Here is a 15,957-nt window from a genome sequence, read left to right as displayed (position 1 = left end):
GGTTTTGAACTCTCAGGCAGAAGCCTGCTACAGCTGCAACCACTGTGAGCTGCTTGTGAATTTTGATAACTCCCTGGCCAAACAAAGACTGATTCATTAATAAGGCGAGATGAGGCAGAACCACCAAGTAGGAGGCTGCTGTTGTGCTTCAGCAGATAGAATACTCACCTTGGAAAAATTTTGAGGTTGGTCTTTTTGAAGGAAAAGTTGGTGTCAAAATGAAGAGTTCGTGGAAAAAAGGAGCCTTGGAGGAAGAGGCTGAAAAGAAAGTGAAGATACCATCAGTCAGAGAGATTCTGGAAGCGGAGGAAGGTCCAGGGGATCAGAGAGCTGCATGGGAAGGAATCCCAGAGAATACTTAGAGGCTTAATGCTTAAAGCCCAAGGCTTGTAGCTGGGAGCAGCTGTACACAGAATTTTCTCTTCCCCCTTCACAAACGAGCTATGATCTTACTGCTGGGTGGGGAAACTGAGATCAAAGTAATGCACCTGTGAGAAAGTCAGTGTGAAATAAGAAGGTAGAAGCTCTGTTCTTGTAAGCTCTAAAATTAATGCCCTGTCTCTAAATCCACTAGAGGTTGCCATTTACCCAGTTTCATCCATGACACCTTGAAGAGTTGTTTCCTGTCTTCCATGATCTCTTTTTGGTGAAAGAGTACATTGGTTTATTAAAAATACAGAATTCTGATACAGGAAATCCAGTATGATATTAGCACTGGAATGACCAACATCTACCTGTGCAGAAACTGATTCTAGCAGGCCAGAAGATGAAGTAAAGAAGATGTTTTCATTGGTAAGTTTGGAGCTACTAGCATGGTTTAAGGAATTACTAATAATAGCTGGGATAGCAGGGCAGTGTTATCAGGTTCACATTTTGTCTGGAGACCAGAAGAATAAGGTCGAGGGCTTTATTGGAGATGGGGAGTGAAAACAGTGAACCCAATGTATTCTAAAAATCTTGTGTTGCATGAGAATCACATTTTTTAACAGAACAATTCAGTTAATACAATTTTAATTCTGAACTGGTTTTGTTTCCCTATCTGTGATTACTGATAGATAGTCAAAGGATTTGATTTTGTACAAATAGTCCCCTTAAAGATTAGGATGTACAGAACGGTATTGAAAGGGAGCATATGCTTACAAAACATCAAAAGGTTTGGCTAAACATCTCTAATACATCATATAAAATTTATGCCAAGCTGAGACTCCTGACGTGGACTGTACCTGTCTTATATAATTTGTTCTTACCCCTCAGGGTATGAGAATTCTTCACTATATCACACCAGTAAATTATTAAGTTAGGAGAAGGAAATGCAAGAAGATACCGTTATGTAATAGGTTATGTCATCAGCGTATGCATACAGAGAACAGTTTCTTTAAAAGGAAGGGAATGAAATGGAAATCTCCAGAGAAGTTACAATCAACTGTTGTCACCAGATCAGCAGCTTTGGTGAGTCTGTTTCACTAGGAATGAGAGCTATGTCCTACTCAGTGCAATTTGGCCTGCTGTTTGTTGCTGATTTTGCCGCTTCTCATAGAATTCTTTTCTGTTGAAGTTTGATATTCTTTTGTTTCAGTTCATCTGCATTTGTTACTTGTTTATGGGACTGCTATGTATAACTTGGTCTTCAGACTGTATTTTTGCATGAACCGTTTTGCCTGCATGCACAAATTCTTAAGATGACATCTGTGTAATTTACTACATATTTCAAAGAGCTCAGAGTCGCACTCAGATTTCTCTGACTTAGAAAAGTAGCTGGAACCGCTGTGTTATGGCTGTTTTTTTTATTATTATTTTAATTTTCCTTTGGCACTCCAAAAGTTTTTATTTGAAAAACTTTTATTTTATTTTATTTATTTATTTGCAAAAAAAGGAGCAACAGTAACACCTGCCATAGAAACCATGTTTTGACAAAGGTAGTTCACACTACATTGAAAAAATACTTGGATTTGGATTTGGATTTGGATCTGGATTTGTTAGGTGCAGGTGGTAAAGAAAAACACAAACTTAGTAGCTGTTGGTGTTCAGTCACTTGTAAAGTGACTTAAAGAATGAGAGGGAAAGGTCACACTGAGCATAGGCTCAAGTTTTCTAAATGGATTCACACAGAAATAAACACTTAAGGAATTTCATAACTAAGCCTCTTGCAAGTCTGGCTTAGTTATTCCTCCTGTCCAGCCCAGAAACCCTGGGCTCCATGCCTTAGCAGCTGACCCAGGACATGTGCTGGTCCCATCCTAGAGGCTGGAGCAGACACTCCTCCACTCCTGCTTTTAAGACCAGGGTGCCAACACCCCAGGTGTGACAAGTTCTTGTGCCAAGTCCCCTCACCCGGGTCTGAGCTGCAGCATGCCACACACTCAGTTGGTCCAGAGAGCTGTGGCTGCTCCAGTTGCTGTTGCTGAGGCCACACTTCCTTCAGCTCCTGTCCCCGATCTGCACACCAATCTGACTGCAATTGGGCCAAATTCACTCATGCCAGTCTCACCAGCTGCTGGCACCTCAAACTTACAGCACCCATGTATGTGAGATAATGAGATTTCTTGGAAAAATAATTAAGAAAGCATTTAATATAAAGATAGGACAGACACTGACCAGCCTCGTCTTTCATGAAGGCTCTCCTTTTCCATCTATTCCCCTCAATATTCCTCCCCAGCCATCTTCCTTAACAAGTTTTGCATAGCTCCACACACCTAGTTCAAATCCTTATGCTCCTTGTTTCCCTCTTTGTAATAGTTACAAACTCCAAGCTGGCCCTCTCCAGAGCTGTGAATGTACTTTATTAATGGCCTGTCAAACAGTGACTGCAGACATTTGGTCTTTTGCATGATCTCTGCTCCCCATTGTCCCTGAGTCCTGGGTGGTTTTATTTCTGGCTTCCCATCTGCATTGGAAAGCTCCCTGACTGGATAACCTTAATAAAGGCAACACTTTCACCTTTCACATGCTCTTACATAACTCATTTTTATGAGTGTGGGGGAAACAGCTTAGGAAGTGATGATGCTGCACCAAGTAACTGCTTTCCTAGATACAGAATTTTTCTTCTTCCCTCAACGAAAAGCTTTACAGATATCAGATGACAGGGAAAAAAAAAGCAGTTGTCTGTGAAAAGAACTGTGGCCTATATTATCTGCTCCATTCCCCACAAACTTCTGTGCTTGCTGCTGCCTCAGGGTACAGCAGACAGTAGCTGTGACTCAGCTGAGGACGTAGCTGTTGCCACAGCTGCTCAGTGCTCTGTTTCTCAAGGCAGTAACCCACAACAGCAAAACCCTGGTTTTGTCCTTTCTACACTGTTAGTTCCTCCTTGCTTTTCTTGTGGCAAAGGCCCAGGACACACAAAAGGGCAGGGGGCAGGACCTCTCTACTTTGCACCCCTACAGATGTTCCAGGATCCTCAACAACCCACAAACTCTTCCTGACTATGCTGTTGAGCAGCCTTAATTGGCACAAACTGAAACCCAGGAGGCTCCATCTGAACATCAGAAAGCACTTTTTTACCATGAGGGTGCCTGAGAACTGGAGGGAGTTGCCCAGTGGCTGCAGAGTCTCCATGCCTGGAGATACTCAAAAGCCATCTGAAAGTGGTCCTGAGCAACTGGCTCTAGAAGGCCCTGGTTGAGCAGGGAAGCTGGGCCAGATGACTTCCAGAGCTCCCTTCCAACCTCAGCCGTTCTGTGATTCTGGATATAAAAGATCCTGAGTGTTAGCTATGCCAGTGGATGAAGGTTCATGAAGGTACAAAGACTGCAAGGGGGGCTGTTTATTTGTGGTGAGGTAACCAGCAATAATGGGTATGCTTGAAGAAAAATTATGTTAAATGTGAGGACAGCATAACAGTAATTCATATGAGGAATCATCTTCCAAGGCCTGCTAGAGAACTTCCTCTCTCAGATGCTGACACTTCACAAGATTGTCCCTGAAAGAGGTTGTGGAAATAATCCTCTTCAAAGTTGCAGAATGGTTATCTTGTCTCTAATTTTGGTAATTTGTCATTTCCATCCTTCTCTTCCTTCATCTCTCTCTGCCATCAGTACCCGTTCTTTCTGTGTGGGGTTCCCCACCCTTTCCAAATGGAGTGAAGAATGACACTGCCTGAGAGAGGAGGAGGAAACATTACCTCCTGTTAATTTACTGAGCTGTCCCATTGCCAGGACAGCAGAGAGAGATTAAAGCAGGGAAGCAGACAGAACAGGAGGGGGCAGGGAGTCTCTGGTTACACTCTCCCTCTGTGTCTTTCCCTCACCAGTAACCTTCTCTCTCGGGGTACTCTGAGGGACTTCAGCTGAAGCCTTGTGCCTGTTTCACTCCATGATTTTGCTGGGGAGGGCAGACAGGAGGACAGCCCTGAACAAGCCCTGCTCCACAGGACGCTGTCTCTGGGGATATGACTGGGGATGCCTCTCCAATGAAAGCGTTCCGATACCAAGAAACTCTGGTGAGTACGATACCTGCAGCCGCACAGAATGTTTCCTACGTGAGAGTTGGCTTCCCTCCTCTGCTTAAGGCACTGAAAACTTTCTTTGCCTACAAATATCCTTCCCTGTTTGCATTAGACAAACTCCCTGAGACATGTGCCTGAGCACATGCTCCAATAGTGGCTTCCTTCAAGGGAGAGCATGGCCATGTTCTTGAATTCCTAATCCTCATGGGTGAAAAATTTACAACACCAGGCAGGTTAAAAAATGCTGGCATGAGTCAGAGCTGAGTCTGCAGAGCTACACAGAAATGCAGCTGCTGGTTGTGAATGAGTTTCTCTTATCAAGACAGCCACCGATAAGGCACTGAAGCCATTCCCTGCCCTTTGTTACAGCTCCCACAAGAAGCAGTTAGGATTCCGCCATAGTGGTGGCTACAGGCACTGTGAGAACATGGAGCATGTTGCTCTATGGCATCCTTTGGGAACATCCCAGTGGGGTCTTGCACTGCTTTGTTTTGTAGGTATTTGGATGCAGGCTGTTGAGCCTCTTTCCGCTTTAGCTACTTTAACGAGTTAACTGGCAGAAATGAGATTCGCTGCATGTCTGTGAGTCCTCACACTTTATTGGACAAGTGGAGGTAGCAGTTTGTCCTGTGCCTAAAAAGCTTCTTGCTTTGGTCCCTGAAGTGAGAATTAGCATCATACAATCCAGATTGCCTAAGGAACACCATGAATGAAATCCCAGCCTTTAAAAATGAATAGCAGCCTCTTTGTGCCTGGGCATGCAAAGTTTTCGGAGCAGTGTTTAGAGAGAAGTAAGACTCTGTTGGGGCTGAGGAAAAAAAATCTCATCTTTGAACTGCTGCAAAGAAAGATGGAGACTTTTTTACATGTTTCTTTCTGGCATTTCTTGACCACATCTGAGTAGGGTCTTGCACTGCTTTGTTTTGTAGGTATTTGGATGCAGGGTGTTGCCACACATTCTGGTTTTTGTTTCTAGAGCACCTAGTTTAGTATGGAGAAGGTATGGAGAAGGAAGGGATGGGCTTTGGGAGCAGGAGGCTGAGGTGAAGAACTGGAGAATGGCTTTTAGTAAAAAAATATTCTGCTGCTGAATACTGCTCGTGTGTATGACAGAGTACCTTAGAGATGAATGAGGACTGTATGATCTTCAGTGTGACCATACAGCCCTTTATGACTGAAATCTTAATTTCAAATCCAGACTTACACAATGAATGTAAATTTCTTAGTGATCCACAGTAGGCACATCACAAGCACACACCCTCAACTCAACAGTGGTTTATTAAGAATGCTTTTTATCACACATCAAGTATTAACATTGCCAAAAGAGCCAATTGGTACAGTGGAAGGATTAGGATGTATTTCATCTCTCTTGGCCTGATTTTCTGCATTCAAATATAAAAAAGAAACATCCTCATGTCAGAAGTGAGTAGTATCAACAGTACAGCATTGAGGCTGAGCCTAATATAGAACAGAATGGGATTGCCATGACCTGTTTTATTGTTTGCACTATAAACAGACAAGTAATGATTGCATGAGGTACTGAACTGTTAGGAAATACTACAAACCCAAACAAAAGCAGCAGTAAGGAAGAGAGCACGAACCAGCACAAGATGCAGAAGAAGTGAGTATGCTATTTGGATAAAATGGCTATATTTCTTCTGCAGGTATAAAAAACTCATGGATCTCTACAATTTTCAGTTTTAGGTTCTTGGTGTAAAACTAGACTAGTCAGAGTTAATAGACTAAAGAGAGTTTTCTTGAAAGCTTGTGGGAAGACACAGCTAGGACCAGATTTCTTGAGGTCAAAGAGCATGATTTGTATAACTTGAGCTAAGGCAAATCTTTGACAAAATATTTGTCCATTACTAAATAGCTATTTGTGAGAGAAAGACATACAATGTATTGCATTATATTAATTTGTTCATAAATTTATCCCATATATTTGCCTCTGAGAGCTCTTCTAGGCTTCCGTACAGGACAGGATTGTGTAATAAATTGTGTCTGATTCCTTGAGTACCTGCTTAGGTAAATCCCAAACGATTAGTTCTTTGTTGAACTCAAGTCATCCCCATCCCTGATAAGAAGGCAGCAATGCTAGGTCCTGTTTCATTAGAGATGACGCTAAAGTTAGGAATTCTTTGAGAATGACCATATATAATCAAGTCCTTAGGGATCATAGGCAGAGTAGCAGCTAGTTACTGGAGCAGCTATTTGCTGGATCTAATCCAGGCATTAGTGCTAAGAAGGCACTGAATCAGTAATCTCAATTGAAGATAAATTATTTCTCAAAACAAGCAAAATTAAGAACATTTATAAGGATTATGTAGCAGATGAAAACAGGACTGTAATTCTGGATGTTGTTGCCTCAAGTGTTTTTGCCAGACGCTCTCAGGACTTGAGTATCTTAGCAATTTACACCTTAAAATGCTATCTTTAGGAACAGGCTCCTCTCAAGTATCAGCATTACATCTGTTCACTCCATGTACTCAGTCATGTTGGTTCGTTTTTGTTTGGTGAGTGAACAGAAGCAGAGAGCACTTCTGAACTAATGCTGCATACACCAGTTTTCAGACATAAAGCTACCACTGCTCTCTGGGCATGCTGCTTGGTCATAGAAGACCGACAGTAGGTCATTGCCTGGCTGCAAAGTCTGTAGGAATGACTGCTATTTTCCTCTGATTTAGAAAATCTATTGCAGTGTCATAATCCACAGCCAAAGTCACTAATGAAGCCTGTACATCTTGGGGTGAGGAGAGATGGTAGATGAGGTAGCTGCTGGTCAGCCTTCAAGGTCACAAACCATCTACAAGAGAGTGCTGATGAGTCAACTGACCATTTCTTGTCCCTAAATCCCTTCTATGATTGAAGTAGCTGTGTTTGTTTATATACTGTGGCCACCTTATAAATTTTTTCTGCTCCTGGCTTTTTTTCTTTTTTTTTTTTTTTTTCCCATTTCCAATAATTTCTTTTAACTATTTGTTTTCCAGGTGTTCATGCCTCTTAGTCACTTACTGTTTTACCATTCCCTTGTTGCTCTCACATACCTTCTCCTCACTGTTGTGCTCTGCTGGTCTCCTCAATTTGTTTCTCTGCTCCTCTTGCTCTCAGTACACATGAGGCCAAGTGTTAGGTTTCACAGCCGTGTTTTTCTCTGTGCCTTCCTCACATCACTGCCATTGGATTCTGTTCTAAAAATATCCCATGTGACCCTTTCCCTGTGCTGTCCCAAGGCAGAAGGGGGATTCTCCCCAGCTCCCCTCTCCTCTTTTTATTTTTGAAGGTGTTATCAATCATACAGAAAGTAATGTTAGAAGGCAGAAGAGACCTGGGAAACTGAGGTCATGAGAAAGATCACTTGTGCAGATTTGTATTGCCAGTTCCAAAGCTGGAGAGGACAAAAGATGCAGATGAACATGGGGTCAAGTTGTATGTGGCAAGATATAGGGTTGTAACAATGACAATAGAAAAGAAGAAAAGGAATTCTTTCTTCAGTCCATCTCTGCATGGGAGAGATGTTCAGGGCAACCTTACCTGTTTAAAATATGAGGATAGAAATTTTTGCTATATTTTGCTGTGATTTTAAGCTCTGCTGTGAGAATAGCAGCTTCTTGAGGAAATTTTCTCATTTCCAGTTTGTATTGCTAGCATGTCTGGTCTCTATCATTCTATTAATAATTGAAGTTTGCCTGCCAGTATTTTGGTTTTGTTGCCATCAAAGCAAAAGCCCAAGAATCACAGAAGGATTTATAATGGAAGGGAACATTGGCAGCATCCAGTCCAGCCCCCTGCTTGGTTATGAATTTCCCTTGTTTCAGGTCATGGCTATTGGCTCTTGCATCTTCCTCGTGCCTCTCAGAGGAGACCCTGGTGCTGCCCTGCCTATACCCTCCCTCTGAGTGTATTTGCATTTGCTGTTTGCAAATCAGCCTCTTCTCTGGGGTGAATAAACCCTGCTCCTTCAGCTTCTCCAGTCAACCATCCAAGCAAGACTTCCTGAGGTGACACCCACAGCTGCACTCCCGTGCTGTATATTCCTGACTTAAACACCTTTTCCATAGAGAAAGTTCAGTTTAACAGTAGCACATGCAACAGAAATGGTACCAAAGGCTTTGCTTTGCCTGACTGTTGCCCACATTGTCTTGGTTCTGGGTTATGGGAGCAGCTACAGCCCCACAGGAACAGGTTGCCTGCAGACACCACATTCTGGATTGCGCCATCCTGGCAGGGAGGGCAGGCCCCCCTGGCAAGGGGCCTTTTCTGCTACTTGCAGAAAAGCATTTTTTAAAACCCATTTCCAAAATCATAAAGGTATTGGACTCTGTTTTGAAGGTGTCCAGAATTACATTTCCATTAATTGTACAGGCCTCCTGGCCAAAGAAATAAATTCCAAGGGTTGGCAGCATGCCATCCAGTCTAAACATTGCCATTGATCTTGTGCTGTAGAAGGTAAAAAAACTTGTTCATGTGTAAATGTCACATGGGGGTATCCCCCATTTGTGTGAAACCTAATTGGGTAGTTGCATGCTATAAGCATTTTTATATGGACAAAGAAAATACATGTTTGCTTTGACATCTCATGTGTGCTGCTTTGGCAATATAGCAGATTAAATTATTTCAGGCAAGTTTGGGGTAGAGGGTACGTGTGTGGGAAGACCTTGTACAAAAATTCCTGACATTAAAAAAGACAGACCTGTTGCTAGTATAATTCTCAACAATGGCAACAGAGGTGCAACTGGAGTACAGAGATTAGTGCCCCAGCTGTACAGCAGGTGGCATACAAAGTATGGTAGATGAGAAATAATTCATCAATACTGAAATGCACAGCAAATAAAACTCCTCAGGGTAAAGTCAGCTACTGTTGTGAATCTCCACACAATCACAGCAGAGAACCTGGGCATGCAGAAGAGAAGGTGGCAGTAAACATGACATAAAAATAAGTTATTTTGTCAGTGTTTACTTTAGCAAAGTAGAAGGGATTTTTTGTTGTCAGTGTTGATGGAAGAGCTTCCATGTACCTGTATGATAAAATGATCACTGTTAACTTGTTAATGCAGAGGCAGGACAGACAGAAGTTTAATAGTGCTGGACACTACCTTCTTGGAACCTGCTTATCTTAAGTGTTCATATTTACTGTTAAGTAACATAGAATTTCTTGAGGGGACCAGATTTCACTGCTGTTTCTTTGCATGGGAAGGCATGTAATGTTTTTGTATTTGTTAATGACACAATTCTCAGTACTGAACATAGAGGCAGCAAAGAGATCCTCCACACATCGTGACTGCAACAAACACTTTGGTCTTTGGACCTTGATAAGGACGTAGTCAGAATTAAAGGATTTGCTCATGTCTTTAAAATTCAGGCATTTATCTCTTCAACAAATTCCTGCCTCTTGGTGAAGAAATTGATTCTTACTCATTCTTCAGGGAACCAAGTGGCTGTTGGGATTGTTAGTCATCCACTTCCATGGCATATTTGCAAAAGGTTATGGATCAGGAATGTTTTCCCATCATCTATCAGCACTGAGAGTGGATTCTAGAAGCACATAAAAAACCAAAGCACCTTCATCTACTGCACAGTGCTATTGTGAGTGTGAGTGGCACCTAAACTTTATCAAAGGAAGTCAAATACCTATAGCTCTAAAAACTCTGACAAACTACATGTAGTATGTTGTTTTCTGATTTGGTGCCATGAGGAACCTACTTTGTGCACGTTTGTTTCAGATGGAAGTTTGTCCAACTAGTCTTACCTGTGCATAGTCTGGCATACACATCCTTTGATTACATGTAAACTATTATAAGACTATAGATATCTGTATCCTGAGACTTGGAGTTTCCCACATCTCTACTGGGACACTGAAGAGAATTTTCCTGAAGACCAGTCACAGAGGCTGATAAAGTTTTTAACTGTGAGGAGGAACACACTGCTTTTAACAGCTATAGACGAATCACTATCCATTTCTGAGTGTGTGGTCAGCCAGGACTGCTCACAGTCCTGCAAACAGATTTCAGAATTAGATGATGCTTTCCTCAGACCATTGGAAGAGGTCATGTTCATAGTCCCTGGAAGCAAACCTGCTGCAGCAGTAAGAGCAGGGCACAAGCAATCCTGAAGGCTTCTGGAGTGCATTGCCAAGAAGTTCATAACAAGATAATCAAAGAGACGGCAAGAGGAGGTGCTCTGCAGGACCTGATACTTGCAAACGAGGAAGGACAGGTTAGAGATGTGAACATCCAGGACAGCTTCTGCATCTGAGGAGGGAGGAGGGCTCAAAATAAGGTCTCAGTCCTTGAGTTCAGGAGAGAAGTCTTTGACTCTTCAGGGATCTTATTGGAAGAATCCCATCAGAAATGGCCCTGAAGGGAAGAGGGGTATGAGAGAGATGGTTGTTGTACAGGGATCATCTCCTCCAAGCTCAGGAATGATCCATCCTTATGAGCAGGAAATCAAGCAAATGCAAGAGGTCTGCATGAATTAAAAGGAGATCCTGACAAATCTCAGACAAGTGACCTGGGAGGACTCTAGGGACACTAGCCATGTGTTAAAGGATGAGGTTAAGAAAACCAAAGCTCATCTGGAGTTTAATCTGATGAGGGAAACAAAGGGCAACAAGAAAGGCTTCTACAGGTGTATCAGCAGCAAAATTGAGGCAATGGAAAATGTGGACCCTCTTCTAAAGAATCAAGGCAAATTGATTCTAAAGAAGATGATGGAGAGCAAGGACTCTCACTTGAGGAGGATAAGGTCAGAGAACATTTAAACAAACTGGGAATGCACTGATCCATGGAACCTGATGGGATGCACCCACCAGCATGAGGGAGTTGGTCAATCTCATTGCAAGGCCACTCTCTAAATCTTTCAAAGCTCATAGGGATTCAGAATGGCAACTGAGGACAGGAAGAAAACAAATGTCACTTCTATCTTCAAAAGGAGCAAGAAGTCCAGCAAACTGCAGGCTGACCCACTTCAGCTCAATCCCCACAAAGGTGATAGAGCAAGTCTTCTTGGGAACTATTTCCAAACACATGAAGAACAGAAACATGAATGGGAGTGGCCAGGAAGGAATTGTGAAGGGAAAATCACATTTAACCAACATACAGTTCAGTGACCAGTTGAGACAGCCTGGTGGATGAAGGAAGAAAAGTGGATTATGGTTATCTTTACTTTAGCAATGCTTTTGTCTCCCACCACATCCTCATAGTGAGCTGATTAAGTATACAGGCTGGACAAGTGGACCTTGCAGTGGATTGAAAATTGGCTGAACTGCAGGGCTCCAAAGGTTATGATCAGCAGCACATCCTTCTGCTTAGCTGTGGTGAGGCTAAAGCTGGAGTCCTGTGCCCAGGTCTGAGCTCCCCAGTTCATAAAACCCATGGAGTTTCTGGAGATGGTTCTGCAAAAGGCCACAGTGATGATGAAAGGACAGGAGCATCTCACATCTGAGGAAAGGCTGAAAGAGCTGGGATTGTTCAGCAAAGGCTCAGGGGAGATCATATTATTTGATTTGGTAGACTGAAGATGGTGGAGCCATTCTCTTCTCAGCAGAGCCCAGTCACAGGACAAGACGGAATGGGCACAAATTGAAACGCAGGAATTTCTGTCTGAACATAAAGAGGCTTTTGCATGACTGGGCGCTGCCACAGGTTTGCCTGGTGTGATTGTTGCATCCTTGAAGGCATCCAAAAGCTGTCTGGACACAGCCCAAGGCAACTTTAGCCTGCTGACACAGCTTGAACATGGTATTGGACAAGACAGCGGGTGTTCCATCCAAAGCCCAAACATTCTGTAATTCTGTGATTAACTTAAGTACTCAGAGGAACAGCAGTGCAAATTACCTACTGGTCCACAAGATTATTGTCTTCTAAATATGACACAGAATGTATTTTTAATTCTTTGTCTGTAATGAACTCTCTTATCTATTCTTGTTGTTAAATGACTCACGAAAACCGTCATTTACTTCTATTACAGAAAAGCAAATTAAAACTGTTTGCCTGCATCTAAATTCCAAGGAGTTTGACTTCAATAGAGCAAGACCCTACTTCCTGAGATACAGCCAAATTGACCTTCTCAGTTAATTTTCTTCATACTGCTCAATATTTTCCAGACCTCATTGTCCTTTCCAGCTTGGGAGGTTCTAGTCCATTTAACTGTTCCTCATACAGCAGCTATTCCATAATTTGACCATCCACTAAAAGTCTCCCAGTTCTACTGTATTCTTTTTGAGACTTAGGGAAAGAGAAAACAAACATTATTCAGATGTACTTGCACATTGTATTTTATTAGGTATTATTATCTTACTTCTTAATCATAGTTCTAAATAAATGCTAAAGAGGTCATTATGATCATTCAGTGTAACCCCAAGGTCTTATTCTTACATACTGAGAGCTTACATAGTTGAACAGTTCTTGTGTATGCAAAGCTAGAATGTCTGTTCCTCCTTAATCACTTCAGATTTATTGTGACTTTTCATCTGTAATTTTATTGCTCAATCATCCTGTTAAAGCCCTGTACAATTCTTCAGCCAGTCTGTTTTTATTCCTCTGAATAGCTTACTAACACCCTGTGAGCCCTTATCCAGACCAGAGAGGTATTTGATATTAATTCTTCTTGGCATTGAGTTTGTTATCAACCGTAGGGGATGTGGTACTGAGGGCAGGCTGCTTTTAGTTCCAATTCCATATAAAAATAGGGCATGTTGGAAACCTTGTTTCCATTAGTTTGAAGTCCATAATGCTCCAGGCTCAAAGGGCAAAAGAGCTGCAGGTTCACCTAAGCTTTCCAGGAATGGGAAAGGCGAAAGCAGGATTAAACACATGGCAACTATGCAACAGGGTAGTGGCAGAAGAAACAGCATGGTGTAGGATCTTTATTCCAGGGATTTGTAGAAATCTTACTCTTGGGAAGATGAAGCCAGGGCTAAACAAATTTCTCTTGCCTACACATGTGTTTTAGTGCTGCATGTGAGCATGTACATTTTGGCTGACATGATCTATTGATGGCCACGCGAACAACTTTGTTCTTAAATGCTGCTTCCCTGACCTGCAGTGAACTCACTCAGAGCACGACTCTGAGCACTTAACTGCATGAAAACATGAGTGTTTTCCATGAGTTTGCCTTTCACAATGCTCAGACAGACATATCAGAGCTGGTGCAAGGAAGGGAATATGACCATCCTTTCTTCATGGCACTCAGTTTTGAGACAGCTGTAACAGTTCAGGCCAATGCCGAAAAATCTTGAATCTCTGTGTGTTCTCTCTTCTTTAACCTAGATATATTTCAGAAGCAGTACCAACTACTCTTATGCCATGACCCTAGAAAATATCTTTTTTTTTTTCCTTATAACTGCCTCATACCAAAAGATAAAAGAACTAGACTTGACACTTTGTCTGGAAATGTGGAGCAAGGGAGACTAAGAAGGTGAGGGCTGGATGCATCACTGGCTTTTGATTAGGCAGGTGCACAGTGTGACAGGCAGCCTTTTCTGTGCAGAGCTCAGGTACAGCATGGTGCTCCACTAATAGCCCTTCAATGCAAGCCTCAGAAAGAGTCAGAATACCTACAAGGAGAAGTCCTTCCCCTTGGGACTCCTCACTCCCCACTAGTTCTAGCCCTGAGCTGCCATATGTTATCTTTATTCTCTTTTACTCTTCCATCACTGGGAGAAACCACTTGAATGCTATGTAACAAATAAGTAGTGTAATAATAGTGTAGTGGATTACCAGAATATGCCAAGATATCCTTTCCAAATCCTTCCACAAAGTTTTTTCACTCTCAGAACCTCTAGTGGTTTCTGCTTCCAACCCAACTCTTTTTTTCTGTGTGGAGGCTTCTCTCTTCTTCTTTCCACTTTTCCAGATCAGCGTGTTTGGTCCTGTAGTAAATGGATGTTCTCTAAAGAGAACAAACAATCATCATCTGATGATTTTTTGCTACTGCATATGGAGAACGGACACAACTGATTCCATAACAATACTTCAGCTGAACCTGATACCACGATTCAGCTTCTTAGCTGAAACCACTACTTACTTCATGGTGACCACAATGTGCTTGGAGTTCAATACCCCCACGGAAACAGCAAAGGTCAAAACATAGACTAGAATGGATCAAATGGAGAGCCACATTAAAACAAAGAAGCTTTTTGACCTATTAAGAGAAGTGTTCAAAAAAGTGAAACATTTCCAGAAGACATGAAGGTTACTGAAGGACACCAGACTGGTATCTAAAGAGAACAGGTCCACACAAAAAGGCCTCAGTCCTTCTTTAGTCTGCTTCAGATCCTGCACATGAATGCTGTCCCCTGCCAGGATGCAGGTGATATGCTTATTATCAGGTGGAGGGTATACTTGGAATCCTTTAGGGAGTGCTGACCTCCTGCCTTCTCAGTGATATCTGCCTCTTATTTCCAATGCAACTCTGTAAGAAAAATTCAAAGCTGGGTCCAGATCCTCCAGTGGACAGACTGTGGACTGCAGAGGAAGGCATCTTGATAAAAATGACGTGTCAGACCTGGTATCAGAACACAAATATTGAAGACGTTAATGCACTTAACGTCTCAGCATCTGATTCAGGGCAATGATCATGTTCCCCAGCACACAAAACTATGGGTCAAGGGAGGACAGGTCTGTAATGATCAGTGTGGCAAAGCTCAGCATGAAATTATGAAATTGTATAGACAGATGTCTGTTCATGGTCCTACCAGAAAGCACAGTTAGATTGGTGAAGATCTCCTGCAGGAAGACAATGGAGAACCCTCCTAACCTGAGCAAGGAGATTACCTTGCCCCTACAGAGACCTCACTGCCATCCCATGGGATGTAATGATGGCATTTGTAGCATTTTTATTTGGAGGGAGAGGGAAGGAGGGTAAGGACTGCTGGCTGGCAGTGGTGGAGCCACTGGGGCCAGCTGTGCTTTCTACCAGCAAGTTCTGTAGCCAGAACTGTGGTCCCTGTGGTACAGGGAAGCCCCACAGCAATACCCTCTGCATCCCTCTCCTCTTTGATGAAGAGCAGGTTGAAAGCTGCCATGGCAAGGGTCAGCTGCATCTCCTTCCTAGAGCAATGAGTCTTCAGCACGTGGCATAGCTTGTCTGTCAGCAGGATGGGTCTGAGGAGCCTGCAGACTTGTGTGAGCTTGTGGTCCTCATGGTGCCCAAAAACCAGTGGTCTAGAGCATTTCTGGCCTTCTCCCCCTAAGTAAATGTCCCCAGCCCAGCCAGTGCACCTGCCAGAGAGCAACAACTCTCCTCTTGATGCAAGAAAACCCAGAAGAGCGAGTGGGATTTGAAACATTTCACTACTTTTTTTTTTTTTTTTTTTTTGTTACTGACTCATTCCTTTCAAAATATACTATAAACATAATGTAGAAGAGAATCTGGCTCTGATATAGACAAGAAAAATTTTATATACACCCCAGACCAAGGGCAGTGCTTGAACAGGATACCACAAGTAGACTAAGGCATTGCTGCTGTTTCTGAACACCTAATAATGCAAGAGTTGGACTGTGAGCAATGGTCTT

General features: G+C 42.6%; 1 protein-coding gene across 1 annotated transcript in view; it reads left to right on the top strand.

The window, feature by feature from the left end:
- Window positions 1–4,204: 4,204 nt before the first annotated feature.
- The window catches only part of CLCN1 (chloride voltage-gated channel 1), a 64,812-nt gene continuing 53,059 nt past the window's right edge, over window positions 4,205–15,957 (top strand). The window contains exon 1 of the mRNA XM_074534872.1: window positions 4,205–4,438. Coding sequence (XP_074390973.1) covers window positions 4,388–4,438 — 51 coding nt within the window. The 5' untranslated portion in view covers window positions 4,205–4,387. The remainder of the gene's footprint in view (window positions 4,439–15,957) is intronic.

The sequence above is a fragment of the Zonotrichia albicollis genome, chromosome 2 (genome assembly GCF_047830755.1).
Source record: "Zonotrichia albicollis isolate bZonAlb1 chromosome 2, bZonAlb1.hap1, whole genome shotgun sequence".
Taxonomy (NCBI): domain Eukaryota; kingdom Metazoa; phylum Chordata; class Aves; order Passeriformes; family Passerellidae; genus Zonotrichia; species Zonotrichia albicollis.
The sequence above is the reverse complement of the archived record's forward strand: the minus strand, read 5'-3'. Positions and strand labels throughout refer to the sequence as shown.